Source organism: Neofelis nebulosa, chromosome 3 (assembly GCF_028018385.1).
Source record: "Neofelis nebulosa isolate mNeoNeb1 chromosome 3, mNeoNeb1.pri, whole genome shotgun sequence".
NCBI lineage: Eukaryota > Metazoa > Chordata > Mammalia > Carnivora > Felidae > Neofelis > Neofelis nebulosa.
This window is the reverse complement of record NC_080784.1, coordinates 202,128,222-202,152,518: the sequence shown is the minus strand read 5'-3', so window position 1 is coordinate 202,152,518 and position 24,297 is coordinate 202,128,222. Positions and strand designations below refer to the sequence as shown.

At 52.5% G+C, this 24,297-nt stretch overlaps 1 protein-coding gene across 2 annotated transcripts in view; it reads left to right on the top strand.

Moving 5' to 3' along the window:
* Positions 1–23,999, top strand: part of CRMP1 (collapsin response mediator protein 1) — a 76,782-nt gene extending 52,783 nt beyond the window's left edge. For both annotated transcript variants that reach the window (XM_058723128.1, XM_058723129.1), the window contains exons 7-14: positions 2,840–2,908; positions 4,050–4,170; positions 6,618–6,774; positions 8,044–8,185; positions 8,859–9,029; positions 17,931–18,110; positions 20,145–20,310; positions 22,937–23,999. In XM_058723128.1, the coding sequence (XP_058579111.1) occupies positions 2,840–2,908; positions 4,050–4,170; positions 6,618–6,774; positions 8,044–8,185; positions 8,859–9,029; positions 17,931–18,110; positions 20,145–20,310; positions 22,937–23,028 (1,098 nt within the window). In that variant the 3' untranslated portion in view covers positions 23,029–23,999. The remainder of the gene's footprint in view (positions 1–2,839; positions 2,909–4,049; positions 4,171–6,617; positions 6,775–8,043; positions 8,186–8,858; positions 9,030–17,930; positions 18,111–20,144; positions 20,311–22,936) is intronic.
* Positions 24,000–24,297: the final 298 nt, after the last annotated feature.

Sequence of the window (24,297 nt, the reverse complement as noted above, 5' to 3'; positions counted from 1 at the left end):
TATGCCCCCTCTTTCATTTTACTCCAAGCAGCGGGAAGAAACCAGACAGACTCTCCCAACAGCTCGTTGGGCAGTCTCCTGCGTGGGGCCCCAGCTCATTCGGCCCGTTTCTGCCCTCCATGTCACCACGGAGGGCAGTGCGCCAAGCCTTCTGCTAAGACACAGCGGGCTCTAGCTTCCAAAAATGTCCTCATTTCCTTCTGAGGTCTTACTGCCAAGGTCCCCCAAGGTCCGTCTTTCCACAGGCGGTCCATTCCAGGCTACTTTGGGCTTTCTTCAACACGTGCCTTGAAATTCTTGTAGCCTCCGTGCACGGCCTGGTCCCAAAGCCACTCCCACAGCTTCAGGTGGTTGTTACGGTAACACCCTACCTCTGGTCACGAACATCTAGGTTAGTTCTCTGTGGCTGCGTGACAAAGCACCCCAGCACTTAACATCTTAAAGCAGTAAACATTTCCTATCTTCCTATCCATTGGGTCAGGAGTCCAGGTGTGGCTCAGTTGGGACTGTCACAGGCTACGGTGAAGGTGGCAGTCCTAAGGCTGGACTAGGAAGGGTCTTCCAACCCCACTCAGGTGGTGCTTTTCAGGATTCCGTTCTTTGCAGGCTGTCAGACCGATGGCCTCTGTTCTTTGCTGGCCGTTACCGAAAGGCCAGCTTGGTTCCTTGCCAGCGGGGAGACTGGCTTCCTCCCGAGAGAGCAAGGGAGAGAGCAAGGTGGAGGCCAGAACCCTTTTGTGGCCTCCCCTCTGCAGGGACACCCCATCTCTTTTGTCCGTGTGATGCTCATTAGAAGCATGCTGCTAGGGCCAGGTCACATGCCAAGAGGGGATCGGTTACCCAGGGCACGGAAGCCAGGAGGCGGGCTCGCTGGGGACCTCTCAGAAATCGTGGACCCCACACATCTCCGTTTTGCCTAGTTTTGAACTTCATAAAAATGGAACCACGTGCTATGTGTTCTTTTACGTCTGTCGTCTTTTGCTCAAAACGCAGTCCGTGAGATTCCTCCCCGTTGTCCACAACACCGTAATTTTTTCTGTTTCCATCACTTGTGGAATTCTGATGCAGGAATATGGCAGAAATTATTCTCTCACTGCTGGATGTTTGGATGGTTTCAAATGTAAGACTGCTGTGTACAAAGCTTCTGTGCACATTCTTGCTCAGTCTTTTGTTAAACCTGTGTTCCCATTTCAGGGGCGCCGGGGTGGCTCAGTCAGTTAAGCATCTGACTTTTCATTTCAGCTCTGGTCATGATCTCACGGTTTGTGGGTTCGAGCCCAGCGTTGGACTCTGCGCTGATGGCGTGGAACCTGCTTAGGATTCTCTCTCTCCCTTTTTTCTTCCCCTCCCCTGCTTATGTTTGCTCATTCTCTCTCTCTCTCTCTCTCTCTCTCTCATTCAAAAAGAAATAAGAACATTAAACAGATTTTTTAGAAAACCTGTGCTTGCTTTTCTGTTAGTCTATACCTAGGAGTGAAATTGGGTGCATGTATATTCAGCTTTGGTTGTTACTGCTAACCCATTTTCCAGAATGAACAAACCCACATACCCACCGGCAGCGTGCGAGACGTTTAACCGTACGTGCTCGGCCCACGATTTCTGCCTGCAAACCCTGTTCCGGTTTTCTGTGATCTGTGCTTTCCTCTGTCGTAGTGTCTTGGGTCCTTCCTCCCTCCTCCTCCCTTCTTCCCTTCCTGCCTTCTCTCCAACAGAAACAGTAACAGACAATTAAACAATCTTGCACAGGGCTCTCTCCATATCATAAAATCATTTTGTAGACTGTGTACAGAAATGCTTTCTAAACACCACCTGTAATAGCTGAAATTATTCCATGCCTTACTCAAATCCACCCCAACTCTTAGACCTTGACCTTGTTTCCTGTTTACATTTCTGTAGTAAGCTCAAGCTTCATAACCAGAGATGCAGTTGAAATTAGGGTTTTTTTTGTTTGGTTTTTTTTTCATGGCTGATAGGGCTCGGGGGCCCATGGTAGGGATGTGCCTGAGGTTGATACAGAAATGCAGAAGTGAAAATTAGCAGCAGCACAGCTGACATCTGGGCAATATCAAACAATTTTTTTTTTTTAGAAATTATAGTATTCCTGCGGCAAGGAAACCTTGAAGCAAATGGGTTTGGATCTAGGGCATTAGCTCAGGGAACCATTTCAAGGCTACATGACAAGCTTGAGGTAGAGGCTTTTCGCTAGAATGACAGGCGCCAGGAAGAGGAGGCCGATAATGAGAACCCGCTGCCGATTACTGATTTCCGCTACACTCCGGGTGCCATGCAGGCATCTCACAGATGCCCCCTCCCTGACTCATTGTGGGAGCTGCGAGATAGAAGCACTGACGTCCCCAGTGTAAAGAAGAGAAGGCTGAGGCCAGAGAGCTGGACCAACTTGCCCAAAGTCACAGAGGCGGCCGGTTCTGTGGCCGGACTCCCAGTGTGGGGCTCCGTGGTTTGTTTCCACGTTCATGCAATACCCACACACCACCTCTCTTGCCCAAGGAGAGCCCTGCAGCAGAGGGTGGGGGAGGGGAAAGGTGGGTGGCTGGTCTTTAGAGCCCGTTTCTTACCCGCCCCCTCACTGGTGTCGGGGCACTGAATAGAGAGCAGGTGTGGATGCAGACAGAGGTCCTGGGTTGCAAAGGCAGAAGGAGGCAGGGGGAGCAGAGGGAGCAAAGAAGCTGGATCACCCCAGAGCCCATGTTAGGCTCCCATAAACCACTCACCACCCCCGCCCGGGCCTCAGCCGCCCACCTACCTAACCAGGGGCTGGAGAATCGGCCTCTCCCCATTGACTTTCTACAATCCCTGACTCGTTGCTCTTATCTTGCAGGAACAGAAGCGGATCTTGGAGATGGGCATCACAGGTCCTGAGGGCCATGCTCTGAGCCGACCTGAAGAGGTAATGGGGCCTCCCCTTGGGTGTGAGTCTGACGTGGCTGAGGGCTCGCCCTGATGCTGTTCCAGCTGGAACAGCCCAGCCAGAGCTCCCGCCTCCATCACATTCCCCTGACGTGGACACCCCAGCATACATGGCCTTCCCTGGGCTCTGCCCTCTGACTCGGGAGCCCCGGGGGATGGAGATCAATCAGAGGAGCCAGGGAAAGGCTCTGCTTGTCTCAGGGGCCACAAGCTTCACACCAAGGCCCCACGAACACTCCAGTGACCTAACCATGTCCAGGATCCTCACGAGGATTTGTGTCTCTGATGATAGAAAGTGGAGCCGCATGTTTGCGACCTGGAACCTACCAGCTTCTCCTGGACATTGCCCACTGTGTTCTAAGACTCCAACATGGATGAGTTTCCATGGCAGGCAGTGTGTGTGTGTGTGTGTGTGTGTGTGTGTGTGTGTGTCTGCTGTGGGCCTGGCCTTGTGCCCAATCCTGGGGACACAAATACCCGAGTAGAAAGACGTTTTACCCCGAGGGGCTCTTGGTCTAGGACAGTACTCTGCACCCGAGCCCCGTGCCCCACGAGCTGTGTTCCTGGTCCCTGGTGAGATCAGGGAGACCGTGTTTATAAACATTTATAGCACATGGACTTGGCTCCACATCTAGGTGTGTAACCAGTGGGTCCAGCCGGGAGAGCAGGGTGGGGACCCTCTTGGGTGTGCGTGGGTGGGACCACGTTTGGGGCATCAGCAGACTGGAAATTAAAAACAAAGCCGTTCAAAACGTATCTGGTCCTTTTATTCAAGACGCACTGGTCTAGAGGAGGGCAAGGTGGTTTTTTATGGGCTTTTTGATGCTTTATGCTGCCTGGTCTGTTCCCTTCTAACGGAACCTGCAGCGTACTTCCAAGCAAGCATAATGACACAATCCTGTCTCCCAGCCCTCTAACCAAATACGTTTCGACTCGATTTTTCCTTTCTTTTTAGAAATCTAGTGTTTTTCTCCTTTGATGTGGTAGATTTGCGTCTGGCCACACTTAATTGAAGAACACTGAAGGGCTCTGATTCAGGGAGAGCCCTGGGGACTTAGGGGGGGGGGGTTGAACTGCCTCTGTCCCTCCCTCCTGTGACCCGTGTATTGCCGTGTCCTCAGCTAGAGGCCGAGGCTGTGTTTCGGGCCATCACCATCGCTGGCCGGATCAATTGCCCGGTGTACATCACGAAGGTCATGAGCAAGAGTGCAGCGGACATCATCACTCTGGCCAGGAAGAAAGGTATGCAGCCCAATGCCTGGGCCTCCTGCGGGGCAGCTGGGCCATAAGGAAGGGGGTCGTCCAGTGGGGTCAAGTTCACTGGTGGGGCCACTGCCCAGAGACACCCTGCCAGCAGTCTAAGCCTCAGGCAGGTTATTATCCCACCTTGTGGGATCAGATAACGAGCTCTGCATTGTTCCAGCTCCGTCCTGGATGGCACCTCGAGTCAGTGACGGGCCCAGGCTGCGTCAGCTGTGGGATCCTGCCCACCGTCTTTCTGGTCCCCTCTGGCCCTTCATCCTGAGTCCCCTGTCTAGGGCCCCATGGTCAGTGTCTGCATCCAGGGTCAGTCGTGGGGCCCACAGAGTCTCGGCTGCGGGTTGGGAAGGAAGAAGACGGTTTTCCAGAGCCAGGGGGTCTGTGTGAGTGTGGTCCAGGAAGCCAGCCGCCCAGCTCAAAGACCGACGTGCTACATGACTGCTTTGAGCGTCCGCTGCCTTGTCTCTGAATGGCCCCAGGGGCTCATAGACTTGAAGCCCGTGGCGGGTCCCCAGGGCTCCATAGGTGTTGGTCGATGCCGTTCTCAGCTCCATGTTGGCCATTCACCTCCTGCCTTGGCATCCTCACCTCCCGAGTGGGGCCCCAGTATCAGGCCGCCTGCCACGCCGAGGACCATCGGGTGAAGGCCGCGGTGGGTGCATTCTAACCACAGGAGACTCAGAGCAAGGGCCCGAGCACCGTCCCCAGGCCTTCTCGAGAGTGAGGTCCAACAGTCTCCAGCAGTCACCAGACCAAGAAGGAAGAAGGGTGCCCAGAACATCTTCCTATCCAAACTTAGGGAGAGAGAATGACAGACAGATGGACAGATGAGGGCTAGTGCCCATGGCACAGAGACAGTGGCCGGAACCCTTTTGTCGTGGAGGACATTCGCCAGGGACATTCGCCACCGGGACGAGGTCCGCCCGTTCCCGCTGCTTCATGTGAGGCCGACCAGGAAGTTGTGGGTCCGTGGGGAGGGCCGGGTGGAAATCAACAACACAACAACCGTAACGGAACATCCACTGTGTACATTATGTGCCTTACTTCTCATAGGAGCCCCGAGTGGGAAGTGCCACCATCTGTATTCAAGAAAAATCTTCAAAACTGTATTTTAACTTAATATATCCAACATATTCTTTCAACACATAATTATATGAAAAGATACTAATGATATGTCTGTCTTATTTTTTTCTGTGCTGTCTTTGAAGTCCAGTGTGTCTGTCGCTGTTACAGCACCTCTCAGTTCAGACCAACCCCCGTGGCAAGTGCCACCATATTGGACAGAGCACCTTTGAACCCATCATAACCTGGTTTTAGTACCATTCAGGGAAAGCTGACAAGCAGAGGCATTCAAAGAGAGTGCTCTAGTATGACACAGCTTGCTTAGGACTGGCTCCATTTTAAGGATAAGGAAACTGAGGCTCAGAGAGGTAACAGGAATCTGGAAGCAGTCCTAGAGCTGCATGGAGAGATGTGGTGACCTCCAGTCACGCATGGCTGTGGCAATTTAAATTAAGTAAAATTAAACACAATTCTAAATGCGTTCCTTGGTTGTGATAGCCACATTTCAGATGCTCAGAAGCCACACGGGGCTAGCGGCTACTGTCCTGGGCACCACAGATGTAGAACTTTCCCATCACGGTAGAATGTGCTCTTGGACATGCCAGACCGCTGGAGCTCAAAGCCTGCCACCCCACCAGGCCGGCAGCATGGCTCTGGGCAAATTCGGCGGTGTTACTGGCCCGCATCCCAGCAGCGTCTGTCTCTGTGAGCAGACCTGCAGCCGTGCCTATGGGCTTTGTTCTGGCAGAAGCACATCTGGCCTGCTCCCCAGAAGGCAGGCTGAAATTTCTGGAAAGTGAATGTTCTGGAAGCAGCTCTCCAGCTCCCACACCCTGGGACAGCCCTGAGGTGCCAACAGCCGTCAGTATCCCAGAGGCCCCCGCGGCACCGAGCTGCAGGTGCCCATGGCCGTGACTTGGTGACAACTCACCTGTTCCTGACGTCTTTCTCTGCCTATGTCACTTCCTCAGTCTCTAGCCAGTGCTGCCTGGAATCACCTCCCAAATAAAACACTTGAACTTGCCTCCTTCATTTGAAGATCTGCTTCTGGAAGAATCCATGCTGGGAGAGCAAATCCCATCCCTGTGCCTCGAGGGACAAATCTGCCAAAGGGGATAATGGCCATATCCACATATTAAAAGCACGACTAGTCCAGGAGGTTGCTGGGTGGGTCAGCAGGTGCTGAGTGAGTACCTGGGCAGCCGGGGGTCACTGTCCTGCGTGGTGAAGCCAGGAAGAAGGACAGACAACATGTTGCCCCTCAGAGCCTCCTTTTCCCGTCTCTGAGACCCTCCACTTCTATTACACCAGCATCCCACACAAGACCATCTGCCCTTAACCATGTGTGTTCGTGTCTGTCTCCAAAGGTCCCCTCGTGTTTGGCGAGCCCATCGCTGCCAGCCTGGGGACCGATGGCACCCACTACTGGAGCAAGAACTGGGCCAAGGCAGCGGCATTCGTGACCTCTCCTCCTCTGAGCCCGGACCCCACGACACCTGACTACTTGACCTCCCTGCTGGCCTGGTGAGAGCCCAGGGGGTGGGGGGTATATTGGGTATACTGAGGTCTATCGGGAAGCACTCAGGATTAGGAATGAGAGTCCAGGATTCACCTTGGGCTTGTCACATAACCTGGAATGGCTTTCTGCCTCGGTTTCCTCATTGGCAACATCGGGGGGAACATAGTATCTATTGCAGAGCTGGGTATGATGCAGTGTAGGAAAATGGCCTGGGATTTAGGGTTCACTAAGTGGCTCCTATTATTTGCAAAGCACCTCCTGGCCACGTGCACACAGTAGGAGCACAGCCACTTTGGTCCCTTCCCTGCTATTGGCCAGCGTGAGGGAAGAACACAGGCCATAGAGAAGGGTAAGTGGTGAGGTGCCCAGGCTGCTCTGGGCGTAGAGATACGTGCTCACAACCAGGAGACTTGCAGAAGGCTTCGTGGGCAAGGTGACATCAGGCCTGGAGCTAGAGGGGGAGTAGGAGTTTGCCGGATAGGGGATAAATCAGGGCTTCTGGTCAGGAGGGGCCCCAAGGGGGTGAGGGTGTGTGCCTGTCATGAAAGTCTCTCCCAAATGATGCAAAAACCCTTGACTCGCATATCCACGGGCTTACTCATCATCTGCAGCCTGCTGTCTGGCGGGCAGCTCCAAGTCCAAATGGACTCCCCGTCATCCCCCACAAAGCGAATGCTCCCACAGTCTTGCCCATCTCTGAAGATGGCAGGACACAGGGCCCCAGAGGCCCCGGGATCTGACCACTTCTCACCCATTGGCTGTGGCCATCCTGGCTCATCTCCGACAGGCCCCTGTTTCTGTGCTGCCCCTTCCACACCCCCAGCACATCACAGTCTATTCCCAACCAGCACCCAGATTTTAAAACCCAACTCAGACCAAACCACTCCTCTGCCTGGAGACTCCCAGGGTCCTCTTCTGTCAACATGGAATCCAAGTCCCACAATGTCCCCCAAGGCCGAGGCTGATCTGGCCTCGCTCCCTCCTGAACCCTGCCTGGCACCTCTTTTGGGCGGATGCCCACTCTTCCAGGTGAGGAAGAGGAAGGCCACCTAGAGAGCCCTACCCGGAGAGCCTGAAGCCCACACTGACCGAACCTTCTCCCAACAAGATACATGGCCCCCAGAGGGCCTTCTGATGTCACTCACCGATTCCTGGGATGTGCCCCAAATCCTCTCCTTAGAATCTCTGGGGGTTTTCGTTTCACAGCCTGCAATGGGTGCCTGAAGTTCAACCTGAACTCAGGTCTGACCCCCACCTTGTTTTTGTCCTTGCAGTGGAGACCTGCAGGTCACAGGCAGTGGCCACTGTCCCTATAGCACTGCCCAGAAGGCGGTGGGCAAGGATAACTTCACTCTGATCCCTGAGGGCGTCAACGGTATAGAGGAGCGGATGACCGTCGTCTGGGACAAGGCAGTGGTAAGGAACCCCCCGGGGAGGTTCCTTTCCCCAGGAACATTCTAGAAGCACCCTTCCAGGCCCATCAAAAGCTGGGGCATTGTGCCCTGCTGGCTCTTAAAGCTCCTTTCCTTGCTTTGGGGCAGAAGCAGAATATACCAGGAGAGCACACAAAGAAATGTGTGACTCTTCAGAGAGCAGCACAGGTCCCATGGGGTCCTCTGTATTTGCAGACGTGACAGCTGCCCTTTATTCTTTAAGGATGCAAAATGTTTTCTTTAGCTTTGTTTTGACCACATCTCAGTTCCTGTGAAGATGGTTTTGTAAACCGTGTGTTTGTGTCTGGGGTTGACAGTGGGTAGGAGAGTGCTTGTTGCACAAGTCAGCCCCTGTTCCCTGACTTGAAACCCCAAATTTTTATTTTCTATTAAACTTGGACCCAATGAGGACCGACAAGATGGCACAGTGGCTGTTGAGCAAATGCCAACAACATACCCCTGAGCGGTCAATTACATTTCCACTCTGATGGGGCCGCGCCCTTGGGCTCTTTCAGGATGGCCGGTTTTCGGCGGGGGAGGAGAAAATTTCAGACTTCCATCGGGGACTCCTGTCGGCAGTTCCATATTTTTGCCTGTCTGCCCTTCCCCCGGCCCAGTTACGGGGCATTCTTCTCATGAACGGATCTTGCCTTTAGGCTACTGGCAAAATGGATGAGAACCAGTTTGTTGCCATCACCAGCACCAACGCAGCCAAGATCTTTAACCTGTACCCCAGGAAAGGGCGGATTGCTGTGGGCTCAGACGCCGACGTGGTCATCTGGGACCCCGACAAGGTGAAGACCATAACAGCCAAGAGTCACAAGTCGGTAAGTCCTGGCTCATCTGAGACCTTTCCGGTTTGGGTAAGTGATTCTTCCTCTGCAGCCACTTTAGCAGTCTCGATTAAAAATGATTTGTGAAGTTTTCAACGAGGATGCTATCTGATCATCGGCATGACTCGTTCACATTTCTCTTCCAGTTGGAGAGACTGAGTTTGATCAGGCTCGACTAAGCTGCTGCCGTTCTATTAGATGTGTTTTCTCTCCACCTCTCTCTGATGCTGTGGCTGTCTTTCTCTCTCGGTGGCCCGTGCCCTAGACACATGCATTCTCAGGCTCAGAGGAGAAGTATTAGGTCCAAGATTCTTTTTCCAATTTCATTATCAAGCTAGGAAGGGTTTGATCTCCTATCTCAGAAACCTCCTACTTCATTTTGTGGTCACTGCTAACAGTCCACAAAGGAAAGGTTTGGACCTAAAGTCTGCCGTGTGTGAACACACCCCACGCGTGCACGCTCTCCCAAGCTCCAGGCCCCAAGCCTATGGCTGTGGGTTATCTCTGCACTTTGTATCTTACATGCCCTTGACTTCTTTACTCAGCCAGTAAACCTAAGGATTCAGAGAGACTTAAAACCTCTTCCCCTCCCTCACTGCTTGCTGCAAGGCCACTCTGTGAGGCCAGCAGTGATCTTGGGTCCAGATTAACGTACACACTCACAAGACACAGGAGGCCACAGCCTGGCCTCCGGCCCGCTAAGTTCTGCTACAGGACATGGGCCAGGAGGCAGGGTGTGTGCATGCTGTATCGCCCTGTGACAGGGTCCTCACTGCCACACAGAGGCAGATTCCCAGCCTCCCGGGGGTTACATGCATGAGGACAGGACCCCAGGCATAAGGAAATCTCATAAGAAAGTGACAGGAATCATTTTTAGCAGTCCGTGAGCTTGGGCCCTGGAACCCTGCTTGGCCACAGGGGTCATGGCCTGGGGCCATAGAGGTCTTGTCCAGTCCATGACCATCCATGACTGTCCCCAACAGGCAGTCATGCTTACAATAACTGTCGTAGACTCTGGGTCTGGAGTTCTTTCTTGTCCAGCAAGAAAACGGGATGCAGCATTAAAAATGTGAGAGAGACTAATGTCCAGGAAAAGACAAGAGCCAAGAGCCCCGAGTAAGGGCCCTTGTTCCATTTTTATTAGGATCAGAAGGCTTACAAACGTGCTGTTGGGTGTGCACAAAGAGACAATGAAATCGTAGACATTAACTCGTGGTCGTGAGGGCAAGGGGGTTTTCAAGATATGCGGTGTTAGGGGTTTGGGTTAGCACAAAACAAAATCCTGGTGCTGGGTGGAAGGCAGTTTACAGCAGACGTGAGGCCCTGCCTCTGTTTACCTAAACTGGTCTAGGGGACAAGAAAGAGCTTGCCACCTCAGGGTCAACAAGGCACCTTTCTTTTGCTGATTAGCTCTACTTTGGGCAACTTCGCCCTGCGGCGATCTGTAGCCCTATTTACCTAATTTGGTCCTTCCTTCCTGTGAAAGCAGCTTTCTGCTATAGTACTCAGTTGGGAGGGGGGGGTTGCTTCTGCCCTGAATACCTAATCTTGCTTACCCATCTTGGATGTTTTCATCCTGAGATTCCCCTATTCCTGTACCTTTGTCCTATACTGGGACCTTTGCCCCACTTTACCTATTCTTATTTACCAAATCTTGTTTACCCAAACTTGGGTGTGTACATCCAATGGGTTTCTAATTCTTTATGCCTTGTTAGCCCATCAGTGCAGGCTTGGGAAATTCCTAAGCTTATTCCTCACAAATAACCAGTGCTTCCTAGTGACACGCTGGCTTCCCTCACCGCCCCCCCCCCCCCATTCCCGGGGACAGGGTCAGGGGGAAACAAGCCTGAGGTCGCCCCCCCCGGAGAAAAGCGTACCCCATTCTTCACGCTTACCACCTAGCAGGCACGCAATCCCATTTTAATCACTGTGAACGCAGTGATGTGTGCGTGCACGGTGGGGTCTGGTAATGCGGGACAGGCACACGTTCCCCGTGGCGTCAGGAAGGTGTCACATCAAGAGAACATTTGAGAAGGTCTTGTGGTTGTGAGGGTGTGCACCACCCTGCCACCCGCCGGCTGGGGCCGCCCCTAAGCCCACACGATGGTCAAGGTCCAGCAGAAGATGAAGCCCAGATCACTCACTGTTCAAGCCCTCCTGCTGGGGGCCCAGCAGGGACACGGACAGGTGGGAAGGAGGCTGAGCTGCACAGGTGCAGACCTCTCATTTCTCATTATTTCAGTGCGTGTTCAGTGGATGTGCAGGCTCCGTGCTCAGGAGCAGGGTTTCCAATTACTGTCACAGTCCAGCCAGATACGATCTTGTAGTTACTCTGTGCCTAGCATTTCCCACGTGTCCTGTCACTTAATGACCCGTACTTAAATGACTTAGTGGTCATCTCAGGTAGGCCGGGATTGATAAATACAGAAGTGGACGGAGAGAGGATACGTGAATGAGTTCCCGTGGCTGCTGTAACAAAGCATCACAAACTAGTGGCTTCAAACAGAAATGTGTTCTGGAAGCCGTGGTCTTGAATCAAGATGTCCGCGGGGCTGTGCTCCCTTGAAGGTCTGGGGGAGAACCTGTCCTGTGCCTCTGTCCTGGCTTCTGATGTCACTGGGCATCCTTGCCATCCCTTGTCTTGTGGATGGGTCCCTACGATCTCTGGCGTCTCCCTGCGTCTTACCGTCTTCCTCTAAGGACACCGGCCATTGGATCAGGGCCCGCCTCCTCCAGTGTGACCTCATTGTAACGAATCCCATGTGCAAAGACCCTATTTCCAAATAAGGTCGTGTTCTGAGGTGCTGGGGGTTGGGACTAAAGTGTATCTTTAGGGGGACATGATCCAACCCATAATAAGTCACGTGCCAGAGGTCACCCATAAGGGAAGTGACTGTTTTAGGTTAATCTTGGGGAAGCATCCTCCCCCCATGCCAGGCCAGATTTGAATTCTTGTCATAGCAAGAGGAGGACTACTCAGGATGCTGTAAGATTTTTGTCTGTTGCATTGTCTCTGTGCAAAAGCAGGGCCATTCACGCAGTGCGGGACACCAATGTTTTTTTTTTCAGACCGTGGATTGAAAAATGCCTTGTTAGAGGTTTGTTTGGCTTTCTTGAGTTTAAAAAAATAGTACTTTTCTTTTAAGAATTAAAAAGAGATCATGTTATATGTTGATCAGTGATTAATGTTTGAAGTCTACTCTTTTGTAAAAAGAATGCAGCTTCTTTCCTCTTAGTGGAAAAGCATTTGCTTCAAAGTGCCACACCACAGGTGTATCTGTTTGTGTATCTACCTGTTTGTGTATCCATAGACCACTTAGTTTTTCTAACTCTTCACATTGAGATGTAATTCACTTACCACGATTTCATCATTTAAAAATGTACAATGCAGTGGTTTTTAAAAAACTTGTGTATTTGTTTACTTTTGAGAGAGAGAGAGAATGAGCAGGGGAGGGGCAGAGAGAGAGAGAGGGAGAAAGAGAGAGCCCGATGTGGGGCTTGAACCCACGAACCGTGAGATCATGACCTGAGCCGAAATCAAGAGTGGGACAGTTAACTGACTGAGCCACCCAGGCGCCCCTAATGCAGCAGTTGTTCTATTCAGAAGATTCCCCATCCTCCCCAGAAAGAAACCCCAGACCCACTAGCAGGCACTTCCCATCTCCCCTCTCACAGTCTCTGTCAGCCAGGAATCTCTTTCTTGTTGGATGTGCCTTTCTGGACTGTCACAGACTATGAGTCTGGAGTTCTCTCTTGTCCAGCAAGAGAGCAGACGCAGAATTGAATACGAGAGAGGCTAATATCTGGGAGGAGACAAGAGCCCCGAACAGGGGTTTTGTCTCTGTATTTATTGAGCTCACAAGATATTACCCACATGGTGAGTGTGAAGAAAGATCTCACACACATGAACATGGAGAAAACAATCAGACAGTACTCATCAACTTGTGTGTGTAAGAAGCAAAGGGTCTGGCGGGCAAGTGGAGTTTGTGATCAAGGTGCATTGGCGCCGGATGGAAAGTAACTTCCTGCAGGTGAGATAACAAGTGACTCATGATCCCATTACAATATCTCGCTAGCTAACCTGGGGTGGGTGGTTCTCGCTAGCTAACCTCGGGTGTTTTCACCCCGTGGTGGCAGTTTTCCGCGCTAAGCTTTCTTCCAACCCATTTTTGTAAGTAGAGTCTCTATCCCCACACTGGACATACCATAGAAAAAGAATCACACCATATGTGGCCTATTCTGTCCGGCTTCTTTCACTTTAGTTTCATGTTTTTGAGGCTTGTCTATGCTGTGGTCTATACTTCGTTCCTTTTCATGGCTGCAGAATATTCCCTCGCCCGGAGAGAGCACGTTACTCATCTCTTCGAGGATCTAAGCATATGCCCTGCTCTCCGTTCGTCAGTGTCAGGCTGTCTTTTACAGGACACAGAGGGACCGAGGAGCAGGAACTGCCCCCTGGGGTGGGGTCTAGGGACCCGGGGCTCACAGATGGCAAACAATGGTTGTGTGTTTTCATTGTGGTTCTTTGTACTCATTTGGATTATTAGATCGTTCACCTGTCACCTTTGGGAAACGAAACAACTTTTGAAACTCCACGTGGTTGCGAGACCTAGAACCTGGTGCCACGTGGAATCCATGGGGAGTTGTCACATGACGCACGTCATGTCCTTCCCCTCCGAGGAATAGTGGGCCATGCAGGGCCGAGTGAGCTGGGAGGCCGGCCGGCTTCGAGTGGTAGGGAAGTGCTTGCTTCCTCAGTGTCTTTTGGCTGGACGCGCTCATTTGGGCTTCAGCAAGACTGTGAGGCACCACACGGCTGGTCGCCACAGGGTGACTCGAGAAGGCTTAGATGCAAATGTTACAACGGAGAGCAGCCCGTCTGCCCGGGTCCTGGGAGGCAGCCGCAAACTGAGGGTGAGGCTCAGTGTTAGCAGCTGTGTGTGGATCTGACTGTCTCCCCGAAACCCTGAGCGTGCTCCTAAAACCCATCGGAAATGACAAGAGAATCCTTTGGCTGATTACAAATCAATATAAGGAATCGCTAGCTTTTCTATGAAGTAATTCAAAAGCACTTTAAAAAATGGAATGGAGAGGGGGGCACCTGAGTGGCTCAGTCGGCAAACCACCCGACTCTTGCTTTCGGCCCAGGTCCTCATCTCCCAGTTCGTGAGTTCGAGCCCCGCATCAGGCTCTGCAATCATGGTGCGGAGGCTGCTTCTTGGGATTCTCCCTCTCTCCTTCTCTCTCTGCCCCTTCCCTGCTTGCTCTGTATCTCTCTCTCAAATAAATAAACATAAATAAATAAAGGAATAAAGGAATGAAAATCAAAATCCTGTTTCTAATAACAATAAAAACTAAAGACTTACATAAACACAAGTTCTTTTAGGCTAAAATGAATCATTAGACGGAGCATACCAATTCTTGAGAATTTAATCTCTGCATTCGAAGTAATCCCATCAGAACATTCAAGGGAATAGTTTTTTAGCTAGAAAAGCAGAGGTCTTAGGTGCTAAATGTGAGAGTAGGTAAACAGTTGTGGGAAGCTGAGGGACAAGGCCCGCTCATCCCTGTTATTAACACGGGTCGTACCGTTGCAGGCGTGGGGGGCGGTTTGCTGTTGGCCCGACAGAGGAGAAAGCCAGGCAGCAGACCAGCCGCACAGAAGGATTTGGTGTCCCATGCAGGAGGCAATTCAGATTAGCCGGACAGCGGTGCTCATTGGCCTGTGGGTCTCAACAGCGGGCCCGTAAGGCCAGACTTCTCTGTGTTCCTTATCTCAAAACACACTCAGGAGGGACCGGAGGTTGAAGTGAAAGTTATCAAGGGTCTATAATAAAGCATGTTGTTTTAAAAATGATGGTTTGGGGGGCGCCTGGGTGGCTCAAACGTCGAACTTCAGCTCAGGTCTTGATCTCGTGGTTTGCAAGTTCGAGCCCCACGTCGGGTTCTGTGCTGACAACTCAGAGCCTGGAGCCTGCTTCGGATTCTGTCTCCCTCTCTGCCCCTCCCCCACACTCACTCACTGTCTCTCCTGTCTCTCTCTCTCTCTGTCTCTCTCAAAAACAAACCTTAAAAAAAAATTTTTTTTAAGTGGTAGTTTTGAAAAATAAATAAATAAAAGCAAATTAAGTAAAAATGATAGCTTGGAAGGGGAGAAGATCTTTCTAAGCAAGACACAAAACTTAGAACGTGTAAAGGGGAAGATTGGCCTGTTTGAGCATCGACTGTATACAAATTAAACAAATACCCCCTCTGTATGGCATGAAAATAATAATTATTATTACCTTATATGAGATCAGGAGGCAGAGGACAGACAGCAGAATGATACTCAGGACAAACAACGGATAAACTCCTTAACATCAAAAGTGTCCCCGAGGGCCACCTGGGTGGCTCAGTCGGTTAACCACCCGACTCTTCATTTCAGCTCAGGTCATGATCTCACGGTTCGTGAATCAGAGCCCATCCATGCTGACAGCATAGAGCCTGCGTGGGATTCTCTCTCCCTCTCTCTCTGCTCTTCTCCTGCTTGCTCTCTCTCTCTCTCTCTCTCTCTCTCAGAATAAATAAACTAACTTTAAAAAAAGCATCCTTAGAAACCAGTAAGAAAAATACCAAGAGCCTAATGAATAGAACGCTGTGCAAAAACACAATTATGCAAGAAGAAATACACAGACGACTTCTAGATCTTTAATAACAGACCGAGCCCCACAGTTAACCAAATGCAAACCTCAAGAGTAAGATGCTGTTTCTGACCCGTGCAGTGCCAGAGACCCTGGCGGCTGAGGGGTCTGACCCTGGTCAGACCGCGGGAGGCAGGCGAGCTCACAGAGTTTTGTTGGGAGTGGAGACTGGTGCTGCCTTTTGGGAAGACGGATCTATCAAAGTGAAAATCCATCGACTCCTTGGCCCCAAACTCCACCTCTGAAAAGGTTCACACATGCCGGCGTGGACCCCACAGAAGGGTGGTTCAGTATGGGTTTTAGCAAAACGCAGGGAAACAACCCAGTGTTCCATCCCTGGGAATCGGATAAATAAACGATAATACACCCCTGCGAGGGGACACGGTGCAGCAGTTTAAAGAGTGTTGAACACATTTTTAAAGCACGTACCTTTGCTGATAGGCAACAGTCCCTGAGCTCCAGAGAAAAATTCAGGTGAAAGCCAGCTGCACAGAGAGTGCTCTTGCCCTGTCAAGACAGAAAACATCTGTGACACAGAAGAATCTCTTTAGGGCAGATGTCTCGGTCAGAGGTAGAAGAGAGACCTACTTTTTAAAATCAAATATTGTTTGCACCTTTTGAGTTTTCTCTCACCCTATATAATGACCTACTTTTTAAATAATAAAAAGCAGTCAGCTAGAGGTGGTTACATTCCCTTTCGGAGTTATGAAAACGGTGTGTATTTTTAAGAACACGTTTTGTCTTTCAAATTAAAGGAAGGGAGAAAGGAATTAAAAATAAAGGTGACCGCGGGGCGCCCGGGGAGCTCCGTCGGATAAACGTCGGACTTCGGCTCAGGTCATGATCTCAACAGTTCGTGGGTTCGAGCCACACGTCGGGCTCTGTGCTGACAGCTCGGAGCCTGGAGGCTGCTTCGGATTCTGTGTCTCCCTCTCTCTCTGCCCCTCCCCTGCTGACGTTCCGTCTCTCTCGCTCTCAAAAATGAATAAATATTTTAAAAATAAAAAACAGTAAATCAAAACGACCTGACCCAGTGCTGGTGGGGATTTCATAGACGTCAAATCAGTGAAATGTCTCTCTCCTCCCTGTTGCCCACATGGTGTCAGATGGTTGGGAGCCTTTGAAAAGTAACTTGGTGATAAGCGATAAAGACCCTAAAAAAGCTCATTCTCTCTTGACCCAGTAGCTTAACTATAGAAAACTATCCTAAAGGAGATATTTGTGGGGGCGCCTGGATGGCTCAGTCGTATGTTGGCTCAGGTCATGATCTTAACGGTTCGTGAGTTCGAGCCCCGCATCGGGCTCTGCACTGACAGCATGGAGCCTGCTTGGGATTCTCTCTCTTCCTCTCTCTGCCCCTCCCCTGCCCATTCTCTCTCGCTCTCTCTCTCTCTCAAAATAAATAAAAATAAAAAATTTTAAAGGAGATATTTTTTTTTAATTTTTTTTAACGTTTATTTATTTTTGAGACAGAGAGAGACAGAGCATGAATGGGGGAGGGTCAGAGAGAGAGAGGGAGACACAGAATCTGAAACAGGCTCCAGGCTCTGAGCTGTCAGCACAGAGCCCGACGCAGGGCTCGAACTCACGGACCGCGAGATCATGACCTGAGCCGAAGCCAGCCGGTTAACCGACTGAGCCACCCAGGCGCCCCAAGGAGACATTTTTTTTTTTTTTTTTTTTAATTTTTTTTTTTCAACGTTTATTTATTTTTGGGACAGAGAGAGACAGAGCATGAACGGGGGAGGGACAGAGAGAGAGGGAGACACAGAATCGGAAGCAGGCTCCAGGCTCTGAGCTATCAGCCCAGAGCCTGACGCGGGGCTCGAACTCACAGACCGTGAGATCGTGACCTGGCTGAAGTCGGACGCTTAACCGACTGCGCCACCCAGGCGCCCCCAAGGAGACATTTTTTAAAAAGACACAAAAATGTCTTGTTTGTAGTCTGAGCAGCCACAGTGCCTGACATCAGGGGCCCCCGTTCACGTTCGTGATGCCCCAGACATCAGTTGGGTTGTACAAAGCCACCCGCGATCTAAACGCCCATGGCGAGGGCTGGTTATGCCGGCGCAAGCCCGCGGAGTGGAATGCCACACAGCCCCAAAGAGGAGGTTTTCAGAGGGCAAGGGCTGCGAGGTGCCCCTGTGGGGACGTGAGGGATGTCCCGGCCCGGGCGGAGAGCCGGAAGGGCCCAGTCATGTCTCTTGCCATGCAGGCCGTGGAGTACAACATCTTCGAGGGCATGGAGTGCCACGGCTCCCCGCTGGTGGTCATCAGCCAGGGCAAGATCGTCTTCGAGGACGGCAACATCAACGTCAACAAGGGCATGGGCCGCTTCATCCCGCGGAAGCCTTTCCCCGAGTATCTCTACCAGCGTGTCAGGATCAGGAGCAAGGTCAGTGGGTCTGGGGTCTGGCACGCGCCGCATTCACAAGTCACAGCCGCGGGGGCCTCCCTTTCCTCTCGTGTCAGGTGGGCTCTCCCCCCTGCCCTGCCTGTGTCTCGGGGCCGGAGGGGAGGTCTCGGGGTTTTGCAGACTGTGAAGGGGTGTGCGCCCGTGGGGTGGGGAGGAGGGGGCGGGAATAACACGGACCGTGCCGCTTTGGGGTACACATCCCACGTCCTTTCGGGGCCCTCGCCACCGGCTCTTTGAGGTGTTGAGACCTCCCGGTGCTCGAGCATCGGACAGGCCAGCGTCACACAGCTGGGAAAGCCAAAACCCTTAGGCATTGCCCTTCTGGTAAAAGTCGACACCCCCCCCCCCCCGCCGCCCCCATCATACTCGGGGGACAGCAGAACTGTGTCTGGAAGCTCTTCAGGTCTTCCCTCTGTTCTCCTTGCTTCCCCGCCCTTCCATTCTGTGTTCCCCTGTCCCTCTCTCCTTGAAGAGTCGTGGCAGGGATGCAGGAGGCCCTGTCGGAGGTGTGGAGCGGCCCCATCCCTTCTCTGGTCCAGCTCGGAGGAGGGAGCCGCTCACACTTTGGCTAAACTGCCACTGTGGCCCATCGTCTTCCCTAATCAGGTCCCTCCTGTCACCATGACCACCTGCTTGGTGGCTGATGTTTGTTGGAAAGGCCAGCTTGTGTGTATGTGTGTATATATGTGCACGTGTGTGTGCGTAGATATACTTGTATGAATGTGTGTATGTGTATATGTGTGTGCACACACGTGTGTGCATAGGTGTACGTGTGTGTGTGTGTGTGTGTGTGTGCCCACCTGTGGGTGGTCCCACTCTTCTTGTGCTTCACAAACGGCACTGCCACCACCCCCAGTATTAATGGAAAAGCCCAGAAACCTCCTGGCACCCCCAGACCCCCAGGCCTGCATTACGATGCTTGAGGTCTTTCCATGTCACATAGGGTGTGGCACCCCGGGTCCGAGATTCCAAATGACACAGACGTTGCGTGTCCAGTGGGGAAACAATGGGCGTGGGGAGGAAGCCAGTCAGATCTGAGAAATGGCTGTGGAAAGCCGCGGTGGCCAACTGACCACAGCAGGCTGTTAGAGATGAGGAGACTTTTGTAAACTCCTGGCTAGACACCCACGGAGGGGCGCAGATACACCTTGGCCAGATGCATTACCTCTAAACTGGTGTGGACCGATGCCTGTGCTTAGTGGCCACGTCTGTAAGAGCAGGTGCCTGGGATCTATGCCAGGCCATCATCCGCAGTGGCCAGAAGTCCGGGCCCCCTCACATGCTGGGGCAGAGGACAGGAGCCACAGCAGGTGAGGGACAGAACCTGTCCCAGAACATGTCTCTGAGCTGACTTGGGGGGAGGCGGTCACTGAAGGGCTTGGGGGGACAGGGAGGCAGGCCTGGAACCAGCTGGAACTGGGGGAAGTCCCCGAGGTGCAGGAAGCAGGTACAGTGAAGAGTAGAACAGAACGGTGGCCAGACCCGGTAGTCAGGGACATAGGGCTCCCCCGGGGGCAGCACTCAGCCCGCGGGGATGGGGACTGTGGCCCATGCTTGGCCCCCCAGAGGGTCAGTGAACGTGTTCACTTCCCAGCCTCCCTGAGCCGGCTGCCCTCAGAGGTGGCCCCATCACCCCACCTTTCTCTCCTCCTCCTCCTTTCTGGAATCCCGTCCCCGATAAACTAGCTGCCCCCAATCCTTGTCTTGGGCTCAGGACCACAGATGATTCACTGGCCCTTGAGGGGGACAGTGGGGTGTGTCAGGGAAAGTGTTTTCCTCTTGAAAATGGGCTTGGGGTCCTGCATGAAGCTGTGTGTGTGCACGTGTGTATGTGGAGTAAGTGGGTGCATGCTTATGGAGTGTGTGTGCACACGTGTACGTGTGTGTGTGTGTGTGTGTGTGTTTCCCCGAGGCGACCTCCAGTCACTGTCCAGCTGCAGGGCTCCGGCCTGCCCGAATGGGAAGTGGCAGGTGAATCCTGCCCGCCAACCCCCCTCGCCTCCCTCTGTTTAGGTTTCTGGGTTGCAAGGTGTTCCCAGGGGCATGTATGACGGTCCTGTGTATGAGGTGCCAGCCACGCCCAAATATGCAACCCCTGCCCCGTCTGCCAAGTCCTCGCCCTCCAAACACCAGCCCCCGCCCATCAGAAACCTCCACCAGTCCAACTTCAGTTTATCAGGTAAGAGGCTCCCCGCTTCCCAGGGGCCCACACTCCTGCTGAAACAGCCCCGGGGTGGGGGGGCTAGATGAGGAAGCAAGGATCGGGCGAGGGAACCCTTCCCCTTCCCTCCCGGGGTGCTAGAGCAGGCTGGGGGAGGTCAGAAAGCAGAGGAGGTCTGCCCTCAAATTGGCCCTGAGCTCAGAGCTCATCCTGAAGCACAAGCTTACCCTGGAAGCTGAACGCGTCCCTCAGACCCAGTAGACGCTACAATGTCATCAGGTCGCCACGTGAGGGCAGACACGCACACGCTGGGAACATCGAACCGGAATCTTGTCCCCCAGAGTATCTGAGGCATTAGCGTGTGTTACACACGGGGCTGCGTCCTAGGAATATGGTGAGGAGTTGGGCACAGCTGGGCAGCCCCCAGTCTGGTGCAGGGGTCAGCAGACTTCTTCTTAAAGGACCAGACAGTAAACATTCGAGGTTTTGTGAGCCGAGGGGCAAAGTTTAGGATATTCTATTAAGCAGCCATTTCAAATGCAACCATTGAACAGTGTAAAAAAAATAAATAAATAAAACAACCGTAAAAAACTATTCTTTGCTCCTGAACAATACAAAAGCAGGTGGTGGCCGTTTGTCCATGGTCTGTAGTTTGCAGACTGTGGTCTAACAGGAGGGAAGGACAGTTAAACAGAAAAGCTGATATGTTCAGCAAGCGAGTCGAAGGGGCCGAGAGAAAGATGAACATCGGTTTAAACCGTGGGGGTGACAACCTGCCATCCATCCAGGGAGTGTCTTTCTCAGCAATTATGCAATGGGGGACAGAAGTTGGGCGGGGTCCCTAGTCCAGCTCACTTTCTGTGAGCCTTCATGCAAGAGCTTCTCACACGCTGAGTGCGGTTCCCGTCTTTAAAGACAACTAGTATTGTTTCCACAAATGAACCGGAGACACAGCTCAAATAGCTTCTCTGATGCTCAGTCAACAGAATTAGGGAGTGGACGCAATGCCAGGACAAGCCACTGGGTGGGGCTACGTGGAGTCTGCAAACCGGACCTCTCTTCGAAAGTCGTGCAATTCACAATTGCCGCCGAATACAGAGGGAAAATCCCTCCCTTTCAGACCTAGCAAAACAACGAAACAAAAAGTCTGCTGGAAGGGCCCCACGGCCACCAGTGCCCCGGGTCGGCAGAGTCCTCTCCGAGACCCGCAGAACTGCCCCGGCCGGCCTCGTGGCAGGTCGACGTGTGATTTCATTTGCTATCAACACCATACGTGCTCTCGGACATCAGGAATGACTTCGCAGATGCCTTTTAAATAATCTGCATGATGCTACTTTGTAGAGATGTGGCATGATTTCCTGCACGAGTGTCCTTTTGTCCAACAGGTGTTTTTGAAGTAGCTGACAGGTAACCAGCAGGGTGGAGATGATTATGAGGGAAACTGGTGTTGAGCACTCCATCCGATTTCTGAATCTGGGACAAAAGGAAGTGAGGCCAAGGGAGGTTGGGTCTGATTCCAAATTACCTGGGTTCCAGACATGACTTGTACTGGAACCTGTCTCCTGACTGGACCCCAGGGCCTTCTCATGCCATCCCTCCTTTCAGCATTGTCTGTCCGTCACTAGTAATTCACTGAATACTTACTTATTGAGCATCAGGCACTGGGCTTGGTGGTGGAACGTTAAATCTTTAACTGCAAGGGAATGCATAAAATTGGAATAAACGGTCGGCTTTGCAGATTTAAAACAAAAATTGATGCCCCTTCTCCATGGAGGTCTGCCCATTGCAAATCAGGTGGATAAATCCAGCTGTAAGTAGTTCACACACATAAATGCACATGCATCCAGGGGCGCCTGGGGGGCTCAGTTGGTTAAGCGTCCGACTCCGGCTCGGGTCATGATCTCGCGGTCCGTGAGTTCGAGCCCCGCGTCGGGCTCCATGCTGACAGCTCGGAGCCTGGAGCCTGCTTCGGATTCTGTGTCTCCCTCTCTCTCTCTGCCCCTCCCCCACTCATGCTCTGTCTCTCTCACTCTCAAAAATGGATAACTGTTAAAAAAATTTCTTTTGAAAATGCACATGCATCCACTCCCATGCATGTCGTACATAAAATGTGTTTGACGTATCGGGCACTGCTGTGTGCTGCTCTGACTTCTGTAGAAGCTGGAGCTTTGGGGACCAACCAGTTGGGGCTGGAATCCCGGCTTACCCGTCCTCCAACTTTGCCCCCCAAGATGCATGACCTGAGCCTCAAATTCCTCATCTAGAAAGTTGGGGTAACCACCCCCCCCACTTCGCAGTATCGTTGTATACCCTAAGTGCAAGCATATATGTTAAATCACCAAGTGTGTGCCTGCACACAGTAGGCACTCAGTAAGTGCTTGCCCACCGGTCTCAAGAGCACGAGGCCAGGCAAGAAATAGCGCAAGGTGGTCAGAGGGTGCAAGAGGGTGACCCCAGGGCCGGAGGGGGCACAGAGGAGAGGGCAGTGAACCCCGTGGAGGTTGGGAGCCTTCCCAGAGGTGAGACTGGATTGAGTCCCAGAGGGTCGAGCGGATGGAGGGATGTCACGACGAGGGCTCAGCATCCCAGCTCTCAGGAGCGGCCCGTGGAACCGGTCTGGAGCGGTTGGCTCTGTCTCTTTCAGGTGCCCAGATAGATGACAACAACCCCAGGCGCACCGGCCACCGCATCGTGGCGCCCCCTGGTGGCCGCTCCAACATCACCAGCCTCGGTTGAAGGCGGAGGAGTGGATGAGCCAGTGAAGCGTTCCAGGAATACTGTCAATCCCTTTCCCCGCCAGGGGTTGGGAAACCCGCGGTTTTATTTGGTACTGATGGGGGGAAAATTGAATGACGTTCTTTCCTCTTTTGTTTAGGAAGAAGTGGTATTAGTGTGGTGTGTTTGCTCGGAAACTCCTTGCCCCACAGTTGTGTGTTCATGCTGACTCCACCTCAGATCATGGGTCTCCATTGCCCTCCTTAGTGAACCCAGGTTCTAGCATCGTCTTGTACCGTCCCTTCCGCTTCTGACTCCACGGGCTCCATGATTCTCTGGGTGGTTCCTTTGCACCCTCGTAGCTGTTCTAGGATAGTTGATGCATGTTACTAAATTATGTATGCAAGTCTGTGAGTGCGTCTGACGGAACATCACCGAGGACCGATGTAGACACAATGCCCAGACCTCAGGCCCCCAGGGGCCCTTCCAAACTCTTCACACGGAGATGCTTACTCGTTGTCCCCACCCCAAGTCCGCACTAGAAAGAAGCCTGCCCCACCCCTCCCCCACCCCATCCCCATTGAGACCTTCTGTGAATTCTCAGAGGGGCAGGGGAACCTTCCAGTGCTTTCAGAGAAACATCATCCACGTCCTGTGTCAGAAACTCCGGTCTCCGTGGCACTTGTGACTCGCCATGACGTCTTTCTGGTCTGTGTGTGTCCTTCCAGCCAGCTCCGACTTCAGGCCTAGCCAGGTTCACACTCAGAAAGGGGTCTCCCCACCCCCATCAGGGCTGATGACGGTGGGGCGACGGCTGCTCCCGGTTGCCCCGGTCCTGGTCCCTTCGAGGTGGTTGACGGGGCAGTCAGATTTTTAAAGTTTTGTACAAAGTTTTCCTTTGTAATCACCCCCATTTTTACTTAACAACCGACTTATTGTGGCTCTTATTTCTGAATTCAAAGCTTGTGAAAAAATAAAGAAAATAAACAGCCCGTTGGCCCCATTGGTGTGTTTTCATTGAAGGGTGACTGTTCAGTTGGGTGCAAATGCCCCAGTGGTCCCTCCTCGTGATGACCGGAGTGTGGATTGCTTCCCAGGACTCGCTCCTGTAGACACCGAAGGAGCAGAGGAGGAAAGAGAGGGAGCCAGTCACGAGGTGTGGAGGGTCGGGCTCAGATCCTGAGGCCGTGGTGGGTGGCTTCTGTGACACGGGCTGAGAGCACACGTCCGTTGTCTCCAAGCCTCCCTGGTGCCCTCTCTTCATGTAGGTTGTGGGTCTGCCTCAGACTG